We start from the raw sequence: 20,844 nt of genomic DNA on the forward strand, positions 1-20,844 counted from the left end.
AACTTTATAACTTAATGTTGAATGAATCATAGATGATTGAGTTTTGCAGGACTTGCGTCTCGAAGTTCTTGAAATGCCACAGGGAATTGAAAGAGCTATTCCAAGCACTGTAGGAAATGGGGTGTTTTGGTATCTTATGTATAAGGTATGATAGCAGTTTCCACTCTGTTTACAGTTAATTCGTTTGTCATTTTAGTTTAGAGATCCAGCTGAAATTGTGAGCCAAGTACAGACAGCTTCCTTTGCCTTTTTCTTGTGGCTCTTCTCCAGCACTTGTAGCCTGTTGCTTGCCTTCTCATTAACCTGTCCCCCCTCTCATCTTGTCTTGCTGTCTGCAGACTGTCTGTCCCCTACTACTTTTTCTGTGGGTCTTATTCTCAGCTTCGTAAACTGAATCAGTTTTTGTGGCCCCTTCATTTAAATTTTTATTTGAATAGGGATCTTCAATGACTTTATCTAAAGAAGTTACTTATGATGAAGTTTCTTGTTGGTGGAAAGCTCTTGGACCAAGAGGGCCTAATAGTCATCTTAGTTCAAGAAATCCCACCTCCCAGGTTGTGCCTGGGGACCCTTTGTTTTCTTTTACATCCCATTTTGTCCTCAAGCAAAATATTGATATAGCTTTGAGCTGTTTATAATGATCCTACTTGAAAAGACTTTAGGAAGCATCTAATTCAATCCCCTTTTATTATATTGGAAAAATAAGTTCCAGAAAAATGATTTGTTTTGTGAAGCTCTAAAAAATGTTTCTGCCTGTGAGGTAAAGGTTTTGAAGCCATTTTGCCTTGGGATTCTTGTCATCCTTCTGTTACTTAACCTAGGGAGACTAAAAGTTGCACTGGGGTGACCCAACACCAACTTCGCCTTAAGCTCTTTAAGTCATCACTAAAAAGGATTTAGAAGGGCTTGGACAGAAGTGAGTAGTGAAGTCTTGATGAGGCAGTAGGATGTAATGAATTGCTTTGTTTGTCTGGGCAATTGCAGTGCTGACATCAGTGAGCTTGTGAGCAAAAATATTTGTGTGTGTGTTAATAAGTGAATTTGCTTTCAAAAAAAGCAATTTCTGTTTTATTTTTCCTAATGTACCAAGTAAAAGCTTTTTCTCCACTTTAACTGGTGCCAGGTACGATATCTCTTGGAGTGGATGGATGAAGATTTAGAAGATGGAGACAATACTACCAGAAGAGCAAATCTTGAATTTTGTCATCCCTTATGCCAATGTCCAAAGTGTGCCCCAAGACAAAAGGTTTGGCTCTTTCTGGAGAATAAGAAAGTCAGTCCTTTCATGTGTATGTTTATTAACTCCACCCAGTGACTGTTTCCTTAGGGAATATGGTCAGCCCTGGAAATGTGCTAATCCAAAAATGGAGGAGATTTATTTCAGCAGTGGCAAGGAACTTAGAATTAATGCCCTTGGAGCCTGAATTCTGGCCATGCTTTATTTCAGCTATCCTCTTTTTTGAGGGAACTCTTTAGTAAGATAGACTAGAATAGTGTAGTAGGTAGTTCAGATATTACTGTCTGCTTCAATCCCCTTACAAAGTGTGATTGTTAACTTTTACTGATTTTGTTAATGCAAACATGAGAACCTGCATATTCTGGTGGGGGCAGGAGTCTTGCCTTTTTAACTTTTAATCCATTGTACATGTAATTGGAGTTAATTCTGGAATTGTCTTTAAAACCTGCAACATCTTGTTTTAAATTGCCATCAATATTAAGTCTTTGTCCTTAGAAGATAGATTTGTTTTTTTTAAATAGCCCAAAGGTTTTCTGAGATGATTTGGTGATGTACATGATCAAACTGGGTAATACCTTTATTATTATTTTTTGAAATGAAGTGTGATTAAAATGGAGTGAGAACCATTTTATAGTGCAGTTTACAAATTAGCCCTGAAGAAAGCTCCAGAGATGGTTTCTCAACAAGTTATTATTATTTTTTACAATGTTTATGATATTGACATAATAAATATGTAAATCTCATGCCCTTCTGGAGATTATTTTGTAGGGTATGGATGCTGCTAAGTGATACATTTTCTAAAATAGGTAGAGGAGACAAAACTATTTCTATTTGTTGATGGCATGATTTTCTCAGAAAATTCTAAAGAATTAGCAAAAAATAAATAAATAAATAAAAATACAACAATAGCTTCAGTAAAGTGGCAGTATACAAAATAAACCCATATAAATCAAGAATATTTTTATATCAGCAATCATATCTAATAAGAATTAATCAAAAAGTGGAAATTCCATTAAAAATAACAACAAAAAGAATAAGTTGTCTAGGGAGTTAATTTTCAAAGCATACTTAATAGCTTCCTAAATAGAAGCACACAATGCCCCTTAAAGAAATTAAGAACAACTAAACAACTGGTAGAATATTTATTGTTTATAGTTGGGCTATGACATGATAAAAATGATAGTACCAACAAAATTAATTTATGATTTACTGAAATATCAATCAAACCACAAAGGAGCTTCTTTACAGAGCTAGCAAAATATTAATGATTTATTTGGAGCAACCAAAAAAAAAAAAATCTAGACTATCAAGGAAAACCAAAGGAAGATCATAGGAATAGAAGTAATAGCATTTCTATATTATGAATCAGCAATTATTAAAATTACCTGTACTAGTTAAAACATAGAAACTAAAGTCAGCAACCTAGTATGCAATAGACTTACAAATATGTTATTTAGAAAAGATTTCCCCATTTGACTAGAAAACAAAAAAGCCATCTGGCAGAAATTAGATCTATAACAAAATCTCTTGCCAGAATAAATCACACATGGATATGTGACCTGTATATTAAAAGTTATACCATTTTGAAAAATAGAGACACACTTTAAGTGCCTATTGTCAGTATGGCTAAGAAGTGAATTCTTAACCTGACAAAGGATTTATTTTAATTGGTTACTGGTTCACCCTGGTGTCTGAGCTACTCCTAGAAGAAGTCTTGGTAGTCAATGATCTAGTCTGATGCCCAGAGGAGGCTCTGGCCCTGCATTTATTGAATAACTTGTATTTGACCTCTTGGTGGTCAGAGAAGGCTAAGGCATTGTTGCTTTTCTCATGGGGTTGACTGAAGCAGGATGGAGTAAAAGCCTCTATGACCTGGACTTTAGGTACAAACGTCCTTGGATGTTGTGGTGACTCAGGCAGAGGTGCCAGGGAAGCAGTCTTTTTTATAAGGGGGGATAAGAGCCTTCAATCTCACTTCTTGAATGGGACTAAGACTGGGACACTGTTCCCACTTTCTCCCTACCAACATACTGGATTATCTCACTCCTCTTCCCAGCTCCAGACAAAAAAGCCCAGCTCTACAGCAAATAAAACTAGAATTATGTGGTTTGTATTTTATTTCTATATGGTCTTTGAGTTCTTTCTGCCTTCCATATTTTTCTGGATCAGTGATCCCCAGTAGAAAAGAAGTTAATAACCTCTAGTATTTATACTTATCAAAGCTTTGGATGTCAGGCATGGTTAGAGTGGAATTTTTTGATCAATTTACTAAAAATGAGGCTAACATTAATATACAGTAAAAGGGGGAATATTCTGCTTTTTTTGCACTGATTTTAAATTCTGTGTCCTGGTAGGTAGAAAAATATTGAACTGATTTTGGGGTGGGGTAAATGGGCTGTGTATATATGGACCAGCCATTCAAGATTCTGTTAACATAGGAGGCAAGATTTTTAGTCTGTCTTGGCTTTTTCAAGCAGGTATTTTTAAGCAGTTATCATCTTTTCCCTCTCTTCTCTTTATTCTTTGAACCTTAAAGAAGCTTGAAAAGATTCCTGTCAGTGGACTAGGAGTGAATGCTGTTAATCAGGATGGCTTTACCCCCCTGCACGTGGCTGTATTACACGGTCGGGCTGACCTGGTCTCCCTGCTTCTGAAGCGCGGTGCTGATGTGGACGCCAAGAATGCTCATCGCACCGTCCCCCTCCATCTTGCCTGCCAGAAGGGACACTTTCAGGTAGTGTGCTCTCGAGCTTTAACCCCTATGGCTCCTGTTACCAGCGGCAGCCTTTAGTAGACTGGATCTCTTGGTTGGAAGCTCCATTGTGAAAAGGGAGCGAGAGGGAGAAACCCCAAAGGGCCATGAAGATGTCTGGGGGGGAAGGTCATGGGAGGGTTGGTGATCATAGGAAGACTTGGGGTCACACTCTGGAAGTAAACTAGTATCGATGGTTAAAGGCATGCGTTCTACAAAGCCATGACACTCGGAAACCCTTGGAAACCTCATCCTTGATTGAGCCCTGGATAGAGGAACTGACTCCCAGTGCCCTCCCTCAGGACAGTAGCTGCCTGTAGTTTAGCTAACTCTGTGGGGTCTTCCTTAGAGCTGGAGAAGCTTTTATGGGCGTCTCTACAGTGGTGGTGGCAGTGCCTGATAGCTCCCAAAAGCAAAAAGAACCTTGGGGTTAGTTTTTACCTTGGGGAACTAGATAAGGACTGAAGTGGCCAAAGCCAATCCGAACTCAGTTTGAATTGGGCTGACCTGTTCCTTCCCCGCATTCAGCCACAATGCTGTTAACAGGGGTTATCCAAGTCAGAGATTTTGCTGACCTTTGTAAACTCACTTGATGGATGGACTGTGGACGTTTTGCCATTGGAGCTTCAACCTTCACATGTATCAAGGGTGTGTGTGTGATGAAATATAATTGTCATTGAAGAACTTTCAGTAGCCTATGACTTTTTTAGTCTAAAGTTCGCTATCATTCTTCTTTTGGAATAGGTGGTTAAGAGCCTGATGGACTTCAATGCAAAACAAAATAAAAAGGACTCAAGTGGCAACACCCCCCTCATTTATGCTTGTATGCATGGCCATCATGAAAGTGCTGCCTTGTTACTGGAGGTAAGAAAAGCCTCCAAATGACTAGGTTTTACTGAAATGAGATAGGTTGGGATCTCACATGGAGAATGCCAGATCGGCCCCCAACAGTTGCCTTCATTTTCAGCTGAGTGGCTTTTATTCTTTGGAGCTACTTTATTTGTATAGATGGGGAGACTTAAGGCACAACACAAGCCTTAGAGTGTGGGTGGGACTAATGAAATGGGTGCTGCTTTTAGTAGTTTTCTAGACCTGTGCACTAGTAGTGTCAGACTTCAGGGGCCTCGTTCATACCAGGCTGTAAAATACAAGTTGTAAAAGGAATGTATTCACTCCTTTGGGAGTTTTCACATGGATAGCAAAGTTGGAGACTTGAGTAACTGGCGTGGGAGGCTTAGTGCTGTGTTGGTTGTCCATTCTGTTCTCTTGTGGTCCTTTTTTCATGTTTGAATAACATCTTCCATTTGAAGGAGTTAGGACATTCCTGTATATTCTTTGTATTCTTTGTTCCTTGATAATCTTTACAATGAAATAATCAGTACTAGTGCCATCCTACTAGCTTTGTACCCCTATTTCCTTTGATTATCCTATGATGAAAGTTTTTCTTTTTTCCAGCATGGGGCTTCCCTCAATGCTTCTAACAATAGGGGCAACACAGCATTGCATGAAGCTGTAATGGGAAATCATGTTGTCCTGGTCGAACTTCTATTGCTTCATGGAGCATCAAGCCATGTCAGAAATAAGAGACAGTGTACACCTATAGACTGTGCGGAACAGGTAGGTGAAGAAAATTTCTTAAGAATGAAAGTCTCAAAACGGCAGTCCTCAAAACCATTTGGTACTGGCTAAGAAGTAGAATAGTGGATCAGTAGAATAATCACAATTGTCAAAGACTATAATAATCTAGGGTTTGATAAATCCAAAAATCCAGCTTCTTACTATTTGACAAAAATTGCTGGGAAAAATTGGAAAACTAGTACAGCAGAAATTAGACACTAACCATCTAATACCTATACCAAAATAAGGTTGATAAGGTTGATTTTTTTCAATAGAAAAATAATATTCCACTACATTTATATACTATATCTGATAGAGTCATTCTCCAACTGATGAGCATCCATTCAGTTTCCACTTCCTTACCACCACAAAAAGGGCTGCCACAAACATTCTTGCACATACAGGTCCCTTTCCCTTCTTTAAAATCTCTTTGGGGTATAAGCCCAGTAGAAACACTGCTGGATAAAAGGTTATGCACAGTTTGATGACCTTTTGAGCATAGTTCCAAATTGCTCTTGAAAATGGTTGGATCATTTCATAACTCCTCCAACAATGTCCAAGTTTTCCCACATCCCCTGCAACATTCATCACTATCTTTTCCTGTCATCTTAGCCAATCTGTCAGGTGTGTAGTGGTACCTCTGAGTTGTCTTAATTTGCATTTCTCTAATCATTAGTGATTTGGAGTATTTTTTCATCTGACTAGAAATGTTTTAATTTCTTCATCTGAAAATTGCCTGTTCACATACTTTACCATTTATTAACTACAAAATAGCTTGCATTCTTATAAATTTGAGTCAATTCTCTGTGTATTTTAGAAACGAAGTCTTTATCAGAGCTCTTGGATGTAAAAAAAATTCCTAGTTTTTTACTTCCTTTCTAATCTTGGCTAAATTAGGTTTTTTGCTATAAAACTTTTTAAATTTAATATAATAAAAAACATCCATTTTGCCTTTCATAATGTTTTCTAATTCTTCTTTGGCTATAAATTCCTTCCTTCTCCACAGATCTGAAAGATAGACTATCTCTTGTTCTGCTAATTTGCTTATAGTATCACTCTTTTTTTTTTTTTTTAAATTTTTTATTTTATTTTATAATTATAACATTTTTTGACAGTACATATGCATGGGTAATTTTTTACAACATTATCCCTTGCACTTACTTCTATTCAGATTTTTTCCCTTCCTCCCCCAACCCCCTCCCCCAGATGGCAAGCAGTCTTATATATGTTAAATATATTACAGTATAATTTAGATACAATATATGTGTGTAGAACCGAATTTTTTGTTGCACAGGAAGAATTGGATTCAGAAGGTAAAAATAACAGCTTACATTCATTTCCCAGTGTTCCTTTTCTGGATGTAGCTGGTTCTGTCCATCATTAATCAATTGGAATTGGATTAGCTCTTCTCTATGTTGAAGAAATCCACTTCCATCAGCATACATCCTCGTACAGTATCATTGTTGAAGTGTATAATGATCTTCTGGTTCTGCTCGTTTCACTCAGCATCAGTTGATGTAAGTCTCTCCAAGCCTCTCTGTATTTCTCCTGTTGGTCATTTCTTATAGAACAATAATATTCCATAACATTCATATACCATAGTTTACCCAACCATTCTCCAATTGATGGACATCCATTCATCTTCCAGCTTCTAGCCACTATGAAAAGGGCTGCCACAAACATTTTGGCACATACAGGACCCTTTCCCTTCCCTAGTAGTTCCTTGGGGTATAAGCCCAGTAGTAGTATGGCTGGGTCAAAGGGTATGCACATTTTGATAACTTTTTGGGTATAACTCCAGATTGCTCTCCAGAATGGTTGGATTCTTTCACAACTCCACCAACAATGCATCAGTATCCCAGCTCTCCCACAGCCCCTCCAACATTCATCGTTATTTGTTCCTGTCATCTTAGCCAATCTGACAGGTGTGTAATGATACCTCAGAGTTGTCTTAATTTGAATTTCTCTGATCAATAGTGATTTGGAACACTCTTTCATATGAGTGGAAATAGTTTTAATTTCATCATCTGAGAATTGTCTGTTCATATCCTTTGACCATTTATCATTTGGAGAATGGCTTGATTTCTTATAAATTAAAGTCAATTCTCTGTATATTTTGGAGATGAGGCCTTTATCAGAACCTTTAACTGTAAAAATGTTTTCCCAATTTGTTACTTCCCTTCTAATCTTGTTTGCATTAGTTTTGTTTGTGCAGAAACTTTTTAATTTGGTGTAATCAAAATGTTCTATTTTGTGATCAATAATGGTCTCTAGTTCTCCCTTGGACACAAACTCCTTCCTCCTCCACAAGTCTGAGAGGTAAACCATCCCATGTTCCTCCAATTTATTTATGATTTCGTTCTTTATGCCTAAATCTTGGACCCATTTTGATCTCATCTTAGTATGTGGTGTTAAATGTGGGAACATGCCTAGTTTCTGCCATACTAATTTCCAGTTTTCCCAGCAGTTTTTGTCAAATAATGAATTCTTATCCCAAAATTTGGGATCTTTGGGTTTGTCAAAGATTAGATTGCTATTTTTATTCACTATCTTGTCCTGTGAACCTAATCTATGGCACTGATCAACTAGTCTATTTCTTAGCCAATACCAAATGGTTTTGGTGACTGTTGCTTTATAATATAGCTTTAAATCAGGTACACTTAGACCACCTTCCTCTGACTTTTTTTTCATTAGTTCCCTTGCAATTCTCGACCTTTTATTCTTCCATATGAATTTTGTTGTTATTTTTTCTAGGTCATTAAAATAGTTTCTTGGGAGTCTGATTGGTATAGCACTAAATAAATAGATTAGTTTAGGGAGTATCGTCATCTTAATTATATTCTCTCGGCCTATCCAAGAGCACTGAATGTCTTTCTAATTATTTAAATCTGACTTTATTTTTGTGGCAAGTGTTTTGTAATTTTGCTTATATAATTCTTGACTCTCCTTTGGTAGATATATTCCCAAATATTTGATACTATCGACTGTTATTTTGAATGGAATTTCTCTTTGTATCTCTTGCTGTTGGATTGTGTTGGTAATGTATAAAAATCCTGAGGATTTATGTGGATTTATTTTGTATCCTGCGACTTTGCTAAAATTCTGAATTATTTCTAATAGCTTTTTAGCAGAGTCTTTGGGGTTCTCTAAGTATACCATCATGTCATCTGCGAAAAGTGACAATTTGATTTCTTCATTTCCTACTCTAATTCCTTGGATCTCTTTCTCGGCTCTTATTGCCAAGGCTAGAGTTTCTAGTACTATATTGAATAGTAATGGTGATAGTGGGCAACCTTGTTTCACTCCTGATCTTACAGGGAAAGGTTCTAGTTTATCACCATTACATATGATGTTTACTGAAGGTTTTAAATATATGCTCCTTATTATTTTAAGGAATAGTCCATTTATTCCTATACTCTCAAGCGTTTTTAGTAGGAATGGATGTTGGATTTTATCAAATGCCTTTTCTGCATCTATTGAGATGATCATATGGTTTTTATTAATTTGATTATTAATATGGTCAATTATGCTAATAGTTTTCCTAATATTAAACCAGCCCTGCATTCCTGGTATAAATCCCACTTGGTCATAGTGTATTATCCTGGGGATGATTTTCTGAAGTCTATTTGCTAATATCTTATTTAAAATTTTAGCATCAATATTCATTAAGGAAATTGGTCTATAGTTTTCTTTCTCAGTTTTCGATCTACCTGGTTTAGGTATCAGTACCATGTCTGTGTCATAGAAGGAATTTGGTAGGACTCCTTCAATCCCTATTTTTTCAAATAGTTTACATAGCATTGGAGTTAGTTGTTCTTTAAATGTTTGGTAGAATTCACCTGTAAATCCATCTGGTCCTGGGGACTTTTTCTTAGGAAGTTGGTTAATAGCTTGGTCTATTTCTTTTTCTGAGATGGGACTATTTAGACTATTTACTTCTTCCTCTGTTAATCTGGGCAAGCTATATTTTTGAAGGTATTCTTCCATTTCATTTAAGTTATCGAATTTATCGGCATAAAGTTGAGCAAAGTAGCTCCTAACTATTGTTCTAATTTCCTCTTCATTAGTGGTGAGTTCACCCTTTTCATTTTCAAGACTATCAATTTGCTTTTTCTCTTTCCTTTTTTTAATCAGGTTTACTAAGGGTTTGTCTATTTTGTTGGTTTTTTCATAAAACCAACTCTTAGTTTTATTAATTAATTCAATAGTTTTTTTACTTTCAATTTTATTAATCTCACCTTTTATTTTTTGAATTTCAACTTTTGTGTTTGTCTGGGGGTTTTTAATTTGTTCCTTTTCTAGCAATTTTAGTTGTAAGCCCTATTCGTTGGCCCTCTCTTTCTCTATTTTATGCAGGTAGGCCTGTAGACATATAAAACTTCCCCTAATTACTGCTTTGGCTGTATCCCACACATTTTGGTATGATGTCTCATTATTGTCATTTTCTTGGGTGAAGTTATTAATTATGTCTATGATTTGCTGTTTTACCCAATCATTCTTTAGTATAAGATTATTTAGTTTCCAATTATTTTTTGGTCTATTTTCCCCTGGCTTTTTATTAAATGTTATTTTGATTGCATTATGGTCTGAAAAGGATGCATTTACTATTTCTGCCTTACTGCATTTGATTTTGAGGTTTTTATGCCCTAGTATATGATCAATTTTTGTATAGGTTCCATGAACTGCTGAGAAGAAAGTATACCTTTCTGTCTCCATTTAGCTTTCGCCAAAGATCTATCATATCAAACTTTTCTAGTATTCTATTTACCTCTTTGACTTCTTTCTTATTTATTTTGTGGTTTGATTTATCTAATTCTGATAGTGCAAGGTTGAGATCTCCCACTATTATAGTTTTGCTATCTATTTCCTCTTGCAGCTCTCTTAATTTCTCTTTTAAGAATTTAGATGCTGCACCACTTGGTGCATACATGTTTAATATTGATACTGCTTCACTATTGATGCTTCCCTTTAGCAGGATATAATGCCCTTCCTATCTCTTTTAATTAGATCAATTTTTGTTTTTGCTTGATCTGAGATGAGGATGGCTACTCCTGCTTTTTTGGTTTTGCCTGAAGCATAATAGATTCTGCTCCACCCTTTTACTTTTAGTTTGAATGTCTCATCCTGTTTCAGGTGTGTTTCCTGTAAACAACATATTGTAGGATTCTGACTTTTAATCCAGTCTGCTAACTGCTTCCTCTTTATGAGGCAGTTTGCCCCATTCACATTTATGGTTAGAAGGACTAATTCTATATTGCTTGCCATCCTATTAACCCCTGCTTATGCTTTTCCCCTTTCCTTCCCTTTTACCCTCCTATCCAGTATTAAACTGGTAAACACCACTTGCTTTTCACAGCCCTCCCTTTTTAGGATCCCTCCCCCACCTTAAAGATCCTCCCCTTATTTTACCCCTTTTCCTCGAAATTACTGTATTCCCTTCCCCTTAGCTTACTCCTTCCCTTTCACTTTTCAATGAAGTGGAAGAAGTTTCACCATAAATCGAATATGTCTATTGATACACGCTATGTTCATCTCCCTCCTTTCTTTCTCTCAGATATAATAGGTTACCTTTGCCTCTTCATGAGATGTAGTACCACCACTTTATACTTTTTTATGATATAATCTCCTTTCCACCTCTAGTTTCTAAGACAAATTATACATATGTTCTTTACATATTTTTTTGACAGAAGTATAGTTCTCAAGATTTCTTTTTACCTTTTTTAGAAGTCTCTTGAGTTCTGTATTTGAAGATCAAACCTCTTATGTAGGTCTGGTTTTTTCATCAAAAATAGATGGAATTCATTTATTTCGTTAAATGTCCATCTTCTTCCCTGGAAAACGATGCTCATTCTTGCTGGGTAAGTTATTCTTGGCTGCATACCAAGTTCCTTAGCCTTTCGGAATATCATGTTCCAGGCCCTGCGTTCTTTTAATGTGGATGCTGCTAGATCCTGTGTTATCCTTATTGTGGATCCTCCATATCTGAATTGTTTTTTTCTAGCAGCTTCCAATATCTTTTCCTTTGTCTGATGGTTCTTGAACTTGGCCACTATATTTCTTGGCGTTTTGATTTTAGGGTCCCTTTCAGTAGGTGATCGATGAATTTTCTCAATGTCTATTTTACCCTCTGTTTCCAAAACGTCTGGGCAGTTCTCTTTGATAATTTCCTCGAAAATGGTGTCCAAGCTCTTTTTTTCCTCCCATTTTTCAGGGAGTCCGATTATTCTCAAATTGTCTCTCCTGGATCTGTTTTCCAGGTCTGTTGTCTTTCTGGTAAGGTACTTGACAGTCTTTTCAATTGTTTCATTTCTCTGGTTTTGCTTGACTCCCTCTTGGTTTCTCCTTGAGTCATTCATTTCTACTTGTTCCAGTCTAATTTTCAATGATGTATTTTCTTCACTCACTTTTTTTATATCTCTTTGTAATTGTCCAATTGAGTTTTTATCTTCTATGGAATTTTTTTCCATTTTATCCATTTTATTTTTTAGAGAGCTGATTTCTTTTTCCAGCTCTCTAATCCTGTTTTCCTTGGAGTTGTTTACCTTTTCCAGCTCACTAATCCTGTTTTCCTTGGAGTTGTTTACCTTTTCCAGCTCACTAATCCTGTTTTCCTTGGAGTTGTTTACCTTTTCCAGCTCACTAATCTTGTTTCTCAATGATTTGATTTCTTTATCCATTCTGTCTTTGAATGCATGGGATGACTTCTCCAGGCTCTCTTGCCAAGCTTCCCTTTCCTTTTCCCATTTCTCTTCCAGCTCTCTTGTGAGAGCCTTTTTGATTTCCTCTATGAGGTTCTTTTGTATTGAGGAGCAGCTTATATCCCTCCTAGGGGATACATCTGGGGACAGTCTGTTCCTAGTCTCCTCAGCATTTGAAGTCTGCTCCCTCTCCACACAGAAGCTGTCAATGGTTAGAGCCCTTTTGAATTTTTTGTTCATTTTGTCAGAGTAGGAATCAAAGAAAACAAACTGACAAGAGAAACAATTGGTCTGTTTTGCGGGGGATAGGGCTGGATGTTATTAATGGGCTTCCTCTACAGACTGGGGGTAGGGCAGCAGAGAGCCACTAACAGAACAGCAATGACTGTACTGAGTCTGCGCTCTGAGGCTCTGAGAACGCACCGAGTCAGTCCAGGTGGGGGTTGGGGGTGGCCAGGCTCTGAGAGACGCTGGCTTTCTGGGGTTTTAATCTTCACCTCCGGTGTTTACACCCTCTCTGCTGCTCCTGGCTTGCTGCCAAGACGCAGCATCCACACTGGGGCAAAAGCCCTTTCGCAGAAAGGGCAGAGATCACACCCCTCCCCCTCAGGTCTGAGCTGTGTGAGCTGCCTGTCTTGCTCTGGCTGTCTGCCCTCAGTCTGCGCCCAGTCTGATTGACCCTCCCCCGAACAAACACAGACCTTTTCTGGCGACTTTCAAGGATGTCTTCTCTTGGTGATAATTTGTGGATTTCTTTCTGGGTCAAGCATTAAGTCAGAGGCTTGTCATGAAGTAAGTTCTGAGAGAAAACGAGGAGCTCAAGCAGCTGTCTGCCTCCACGCCGCCATCTTGGCCGGAAGTCCCCCTGCATATAGTATCACTCTTTATTGTCTATATCACGAACTCACTTTAACTTTACTTTGATACCTATATCAAATAACACCCTAGTGTTGTGTTAGTTAATGCCTAATTTCTCCAATATCATTTTTCAATTTTCCCAGTTTTTTTTTTTTTGTTAAATAGTGAATTCTTATCTCAGAAAATATAGTCTTTGGGTTTATCAAAAATAGGGTGCTATAATCATTGACTATTATATCTTGTGAACCTAACTTATCCCACTTATCCACTACTCTATTTCTTAGCCAGTACTAAATGATTTTGATGACCTCTGTTTTATAATAGAGCTTTAGCTCTGATACAGCTAGACCACCTTCATTTGCATTTTTCATTAATTTCTTTGAAATTGTTGACCTTTTTTCTTTCAGATGAATTTTGTTATTTTTTTCCTAAAGCTCTATAAAGTAATTTCTTGGCAGTTTGATTGGTATGGCACTGAATAAGTAGATTTATTTAGGTAGAATTGTCCACAATGGAAGTTTCAAACGCTTGGCTGCATTCAGAACACAACACTCCAGGATGAGTTTACACTCATTTTCCAGTGTTCCTTTTCTGGGTGTGGCTGATTCTGTCTATCATTGATCAATTGGAATTGGATTAGCTCTTCTCTATATTGAAGATATCCACTTCCATCAGAATACATCCTCATATAGTATCATTGTTGAAGTGTATAATGATCTCCTAGTTCTGCTCATTTCACTCAGCATCAGTTCATGTAAGTCTCTCCAAACCTCTCTGTATTCATCCTGCTGGTCATTTCTTACAGAACAATAATATTCCATAACATTCATTAACCATAATTTACCCAACCATTCTCCAATTGATGGACATCCATTCATCTTCCAGTTTCTAGCCACTACAAAAAGGGCTGCCACAAACATTTTGGCACATACAGGTCCCTTTCCCTTCTTTAGTATTTCCTTGGAATATAAGCCCAGTAGTAGCACTGCTGGGTCAAAGGGTATGCACATTTTGATAACTTTTTGGGCATAATTCCAGATTGCTCTCCAGAATGGTTGGATTCTTTCACAACTCCACCAACAATGCATCAGTGTCCCAGTTTTCCCACAGCCCCTCCAACATTCATCATTATTTTTTCCTGTCATCTTAGCCAATCTGACAGGTGTGTAGTGGTATCTTAGAGTTGTCTTAATTTGCATTTCTCTGATCAATAGTGATTTTGAACACTCTTTCATATGAGTGGATATAATTTCAATATCATCATCTGAGAATTGTCTGTTCATATTCTTTGACCATTTATCAATTGGAGAATGGTTTGATTTCTTATAAATTAAAGTCACTTCTCTATATATTTTGGAGATGAGGCCTTTATCAGAACCTTTAACTGTAAAAATATTTTCCCATTTTGTTACTTCCCTTCTAATCTTGTTTGCATTAGTTTTGTTTGTTCAAAAACTTTTTAATTTGATGTAATCAAAATTTTCTATTTTGTGATCAATAATTGTTAGGTTCTTACTAAGTACTAATGAGATAATGAGATATTGGGTTTTTACTAAGTGCTAAGGTACTTAACAATTTTCTAGTTCCGGCCTTTCCTGGGAGTTTGACTTGTGAATTCCTGGGGAAGAGCTTGCATGCTTAGGAGGAGCAAGTTCATTGATTGAAGTACTTCTTCCCAGAAGCCCTTGCATTATCCCACGCCCATTCTCTGGGAGGATAAAGAGGGCAGCTGTGGAGGAAAAAGTCACTCTCTGCTCTAGACCAGACTTGAGGCAGCCCTTTGTTAAGTACCAACTTAGCACTTAGTAAAAACCTAGTATCTCATTATCTCATTAGCACTTAGTAAGAACCTAACAAATAATGATCTCTAGTTCTCCTATGGACACAAATTCTTTCCTCTTCCACAAGTCTGAGAGGTAAACTATCCTATGTTCCTCTAATTTATTTATGATCTTGTTCTTTATGCCTAAATCTTGGCCCCATTTGGCTCTTATCTTAGTGGATTCATGATTTAGACATAAAGAATGACACTCTAAGCAAATTAGGAGAACAAGGGATAGTGTACCTCTCAGATCTGTGGAGAAGAAAGGAATTTATGGTCAAAAAAGAACTAAAGAACATTATGAAATACAAAATGGATAATTATGATTATATTAAAAGGGTTTTTGTACAAACAAAATGAATACAGCAGAGATTAGAATACTCTAAATCACTGTTAACTAGAGAAATACAATTTGAGATATCTCTGAGGTACCACCACATACCTCTCAGTTTGGCTAAGATAGCAGCAAAAGATAATGATAAATGTTGGAGGGGATGTTGATGAAGTTATGAACTGATTCAACCATTCTAGAGAGAAGTTTAGAACTTATAGACCCAAGAGTGTCTCTACTGGGTCTAAAAGAACCAATCAGCAGGATGATTTCAGAAAGGTTTGGAGAGACTTACATGAATTGATGCTAAGTGAAGTAAGTAGAACCAAGAGAACATTAACATTGTACATAGCAACAATAAAATTATGTAATGATCAATTCTGATGGACGTGGTTCTTGAGGTGATTCAGGCCCGTTCCAATAGACTTGTGATAGAGAGAACCATCTGCATCTAGAGAAAGGGGACTGATTGTGGATCATAACAGTATTTTCACCTTTTTTGTTGTTGTTTGCTTGCTTGTTTTTTTCTTTCTCATTTTCCTCCCTTTTGATCTGATTTTTCTCTTGCAGCATGTTAAATGTAGAAACATGTTTAGGAGAATGGCACATGCTTAACCTATGTTGGATTATTTGTCTAGGGCAGGGAGACAGGAAGAGAGAGAGAAAAATTTAGAACACAAGATTTTGCAAGGGTGAATGATGAATTATTTTTATATGTATCTTGAAAAATAAAAAGCTATTAAAAAAGAACTGAAGTCTCCATGACACTTTGAATTTCTTTTGTCTAAATTAGACTTAAGTGATTCTTCAAATTACTATGACTGGTGATATGGAAAGTAGGTGTAGAATGTGTTAGGCTTCTGCTATAGGGAGTTATGACTTTTTTTTGCTTATTTTTAATACACATTGTTTTATGAATTATGTTGGGAGAGAAAAATCAGAGCAAACAGGAAAAACCATGAGAGAGATAAAAAATAGAGAAAAAAGAAGTGAACATAGATGTATTGATTTACATTCAATCTCCTTAGTTGTTTTTCTGTTTGTAGATGACATTTTCTGTCCAAAGTCAATTGGGATTACTTTGGATCAGTGTACTGAGAAGAACCAAGACTTTCATAGTTGATCATTGCACATTCTTACTGTTATTGTGTACAATGGATTCCTACTTCTGCTTGTTTCACTCGATATCAGTTCATATAAATCTTTCCAGGCCTTTCTAAAATCAGCTTCTTCATTAATTTTTATAGAACAATAATATTTAATTACATTCATATACCATAACTTATTTAGCCATTCTCCATTTGATCGGCATCCACTCAGTTTCCAGTTTCTTGCCACTACAAAAAGGGCTCCACAAACATTTCAGCACATGTGGATCCTTTTTCCTCCTTTATAATATCTTTGGGATATAAGCTCAGTAATGGCACTACTGGGTCAAAAGGTATATACAATTTGATAACTTCTTGGGCATAATTCCAGATTACTCTCCAGAATGGATGGATCAGTTTACAGGAGTTAGGACATTCCTGTATGTTCTTTGTATTCTTTGTACCTTTTGTATGTGAATCCTTTGTTTTGCATTCTTTGTACCAGTATGTGAATCTTTTCTTCCTCTCCCTGCTGTACTCTATACTTGACTAGATTAGGAGCCATGTTTTATCTTTCATATTTCCTGTCTGGCGCCTACCTAATACCTATTTTAAACATAGGTGCTATGTAAGTTTGCTGAAGGAGAGAGCTCTCTACATTCTCAACAGTTGTATCATGGCTTATGCCCACTCCCAGGAATCATGGGGGCTGACTCAGGCCTCGAATTCGCCTTTGCAGAGCCAAGTCACCCAGGGCATCCTGCCTTGTTTCAGCATCAGAGTTGGACTGCTGGCATTTCTGGTTCGAGTGTCTTCGCCAGGAATGTACCACAGTCTCCTTACTAAGATAAGGAATAGCTAGCCAATTAAAAGACTTGTTAGACATGATTTCAGTGGCAAAATCATCTTGACCATGAAAGATTGTTGCTAAGTTGGATAGAGAAAGGAATGATGATGCAACTTTTAGAGGCCTATTTATTTTGGTACTTTTTGTTATGTTTCACCCCAAACCATACAGGATTCATCTGACATGTTACAGGGAGAGTAGCTCTTATTTAAATCTGTGTTTTTATTGGAGGCATAGAAATGGTAGGTAAATTGTATAGCTGATCATCCCTGAGTTTGTGGTTTAAAAGAACATGGTAGCCAAATGAAGAGGAATTTTTGACATAGATTCTTAGGCCAACCAGAATTTTGTGTGATATTAAAGACTACATGCTAATAATAATAATAATAATAAAGTCTGTTTTAGTAAATTTTAGGGTGTGTTTTATGGTAGGTTTGTTTTGTATACTGTTTTAAGAAAAAGGGTACTCTGTGAATTTTCCTGGCTCGCTAGATGAATCTTTGTTTGACTAACATTTCTAGGTGGTTCCTTTGGATATAGGTTGAAAATCGTTAACTAGTTTGTTGCTACAAATTCAAAAAGTAATTGTTAAATTACTATTTCCCTCCTTGAACTTATAGAATTCAAAGATCATGGAATTGTTGGAGACAGTACCCAGCTGTATTGCAGTATTAGAAGACACTGCAGAAACAGATGATAAAAGGCATGCTGCTGTTAAGATCAGGAAAAAATGTAAGAATTTTTCCCTTAGATATGTAACTATATAAAACTCTTTCCTGTCTTTCCTGTGTAAATGTGAAAGTGTATCTGAAATATAATTACAAAGGGCAGGTGGGAGTTGCAGGGAAGCTCCTACTAGTTGAAGAGATTTTTTATGGAGACAGTGAGAGATAGACCAATCGATAGTCATGTAGTGTGTTTTACAGCTCACCAAGCACTTTCCTATCTTTATTTTATTTATTCTTTATAACAATCCTGTGAGGTAGGTAGTGTAATACTGTTGTTTTACAGATAAAGAAGCTGAGGGTCAGAGAATGGAAGTGACTTGATTATAGTCACATAGGTATTAAGTGAAAGAGATGAGGATTCAAATCCAAAATCCAGAGGTCTTTTTATATCTCTTGAATATATTCACCCACCTAAATTTAATATTCTCCAAGAAACAAAATTTGAGGTTTTATTTTATGTATATATATATATATATATATATATATATATATATATATATATATATATATATATATATATATATATATTTTAAATGAAGATAAATAGTCCAAGTGCTGAGTAACTGTTTGCCCCTAATTAGGAAGCTTTTTAGTTATATTAGTAGTAAGCACTGAATGTTAATGAGATGTATCAACTTGGCTTGAGCCTAAATAAAGCTTCATGTTTCTTAAGCTAATGAGGGAAATAGTTTCTATTAATATTTATTACAAAACTACAAACTGCTTCATGGGATTTCTCTCAGATTGTGCCAGGTGTACACATATATTTGCTGCCTGGGCAAATACCACCTAAAGGATTTTTGAATAATCATGCTAAGTAGCAAATTGCTTCATCTTCATGGAAAAGGGGACAAAATAGAGGAAGATGAAGGATTTTTGTTTTTAATATACAAATCAGTCATCAGCATCAGATTCCAGAATGAAAGATTTTTCTTTATACTTGATTTTTTTTCTTAGTAATAGAAAAATTTATAAAGTGTACCTATCAGTTGTTGGGTTTTATGCAATAACAAAAAGTGCAGGTAGGGCAACTATGTGGTGCAATAGTCAGAAAGACCTGAGTTCAAATGCAGCCTCAGATTTTTTTCAACTTTATGATCCTAGATAAATACTTAACCTCTTGTCTGTCAGTGTCTTATTTGTAAAATGGGAATAATAGTAGCACCAACCAAAGCATAATCCCTGGAACATAGTAAGTGCTATATAAATGTCGGCTATTAATGTTCTGATTAACAGTGATTATATCTCTAGAGATTTTTATCATAATTAGACATTTTATAGCAATTTACATCATAGTTTGAGAAGTTATTTCAGCTAATGTCACATATTTTGGTTCTTATTTTATAAACAAACTTATGAAATCAGAATTCAGTACCAACTTGCAGATTGCCTTTTAGATTTAAGCTGTCCTACTTTTTACTAAATTGCATATCTGCCTTATGGGCCTAAGATGATACAAAGTGCCCTCTGAGTTGGCCTAAAAAAATATAAACAATAGGCAAAGCAATTACAAAGAAATAAGTGAAATTCATTATAATAAATAATCAAAACTTAAAGATAGTATTAGTTATAATTTTAAAAAATATTACTAAAACATCATTTGACCTTAGCAATATTCAGATAGTTCATTTTTTATATTACAGTGAATTTTATATTTTATATTACAGTGAATTCAAGGACACATGAACCATCAGATGATACTTTAAGCAGAAGATTTCAATTTGTCCATTCAGTTAATCAGTTTAAGTAAGTTTTTTTTTTTATTCTATTTAGTATTAGTTTTTTTTTGTTGTAAAATTTTACATTTTATTTGAAGCTGGAAAGATGCAATTTAAACCATTTTATTAAAAATATACAATTTTTATTCATTTAAATGCTGCCATCTTGTGGTGATCTCATGTTGTTTCATATGGCTCTTTGATGTGCTAATACTTTTATAACCTTATTGTACCTATTATAATAGAGCAAAAACTTTACGGGAAACCATAACAAGAGACAGAACTGTTCCCAATTTTGATGATGACTTACTGAATCAGGTCAGTTTTCAAACTTAATCATTGTTTAACTAATGTTTAAAATCAAGCGGAGTGAGGAACTTATGTATTTATCAACCTAAAGTGTCATAATCATACTCTCTTAATTCAGTAGTAATGCTTATTTACCTTTCCTGTACATTTAGCATTTGTTTATTATGCTGTCACTACAAGAAAGAATTATCAATTTTATAGCAAAAATTAGCATTTTTAGTGATACGATTAACAGAATTTGCACTTTGGTATTTTTTATTATTCTTTCAAAATATTTTTTAGTTGGAGGTGTGTAAAACTGAGGAAAAACATAAAAGTACTATTATTATATTAGACATGTGGGAAAGTCATACCTGGTAAATGAAATGGATATGACCTTGGAAATTTTAAATTGATTACTATGTACAAATGTTATCTACTTTATAAATTAATAAATCTGAAAAGGGGGGAAAAACACCTTGCAAATCAATCTGTTGATTGGCTGTTCTATTAGCCATGGCAAACATTTAGTTGAGTTGTATATGTAGCTAAGAATTCTTTCTTTCTTTCTTTTTTTGGTTATTATTATAGCTTTTTATTGACAAAACATATACATGGGTAATTTTTCAACATTGACCCTTGCAAACACTTCTTTTCCAACTTTTCCCCTCCTTCCCTCCTCCCCTCCTCCAGATGGCAGGCAGTTCCATACATGTTAAACATGTAACTAAGATTTCTTAATACCATGAGTTAAATGTTTGGATTTGAATACTATGACCCAATCTACAGAAAACAGAAATGTGAGATTGTTAATCACTATTTTTGTTCTAGAGATTGGGCTTTTGGCAATGAGAATTAGA

The 20,844-nt window shown here is 35.8% G+C and overlaps 1 protein-coding gene across 1 annotated transcript in view; it reads left to right on the top strand.

The window, feature by feature from the left end:
* Positions 1–20,844, top strand: part of ANKRD27 (ankyrin repeat domain 27) — a 97,660-nt gene that overhangs the window by 75,077 nt on the left and 1,739 nt on the right. Inside the window, exons 22-28 of the mRNA XM_074293245.1 lie at positions 1,124–1,246; positions 3,774–3,971; positions 4,734–4,853; positions 5,445–5,606; positions 17,871–17,982; positions 19,646–19,724; positions 19,942–20,014. Of these exons, the coding sequence (XP_074149346.1) occupies positions 1,124–1,246; positions 3,774–3,971; positions 4,734–4,853; positions 5,445–5,606; positions 17,871–17,982; positions 19,646–19,724; positions 19,942–20,014 (867 nt within the window). The remainder of the gene's footprint in view (positions 1–1,123; positions 1,247–3,773; positions 3,972–4,733; positions 4,854–5,444; positions 5,607–17,870; positions 17,983–19,645; positions 19,725–19,941; positions 20,015–20,844) is intronic.

The sequence above is a fragment of the Sminthopsis crassicaudata genome, chromosome 2, assembly GCF_048593235.1.
Source record: "Sminthopsis crassicaudata isolate SCR6 chromosome 2, ASM4859323v1, whole genome shotgun sequence".
NCBI lineage: Eukaryota > Metazoa > Chordata > Mammalia > Dasyuromorphia > Dasyuridae > Sminthopsis > Sminthopsis crassicaudata.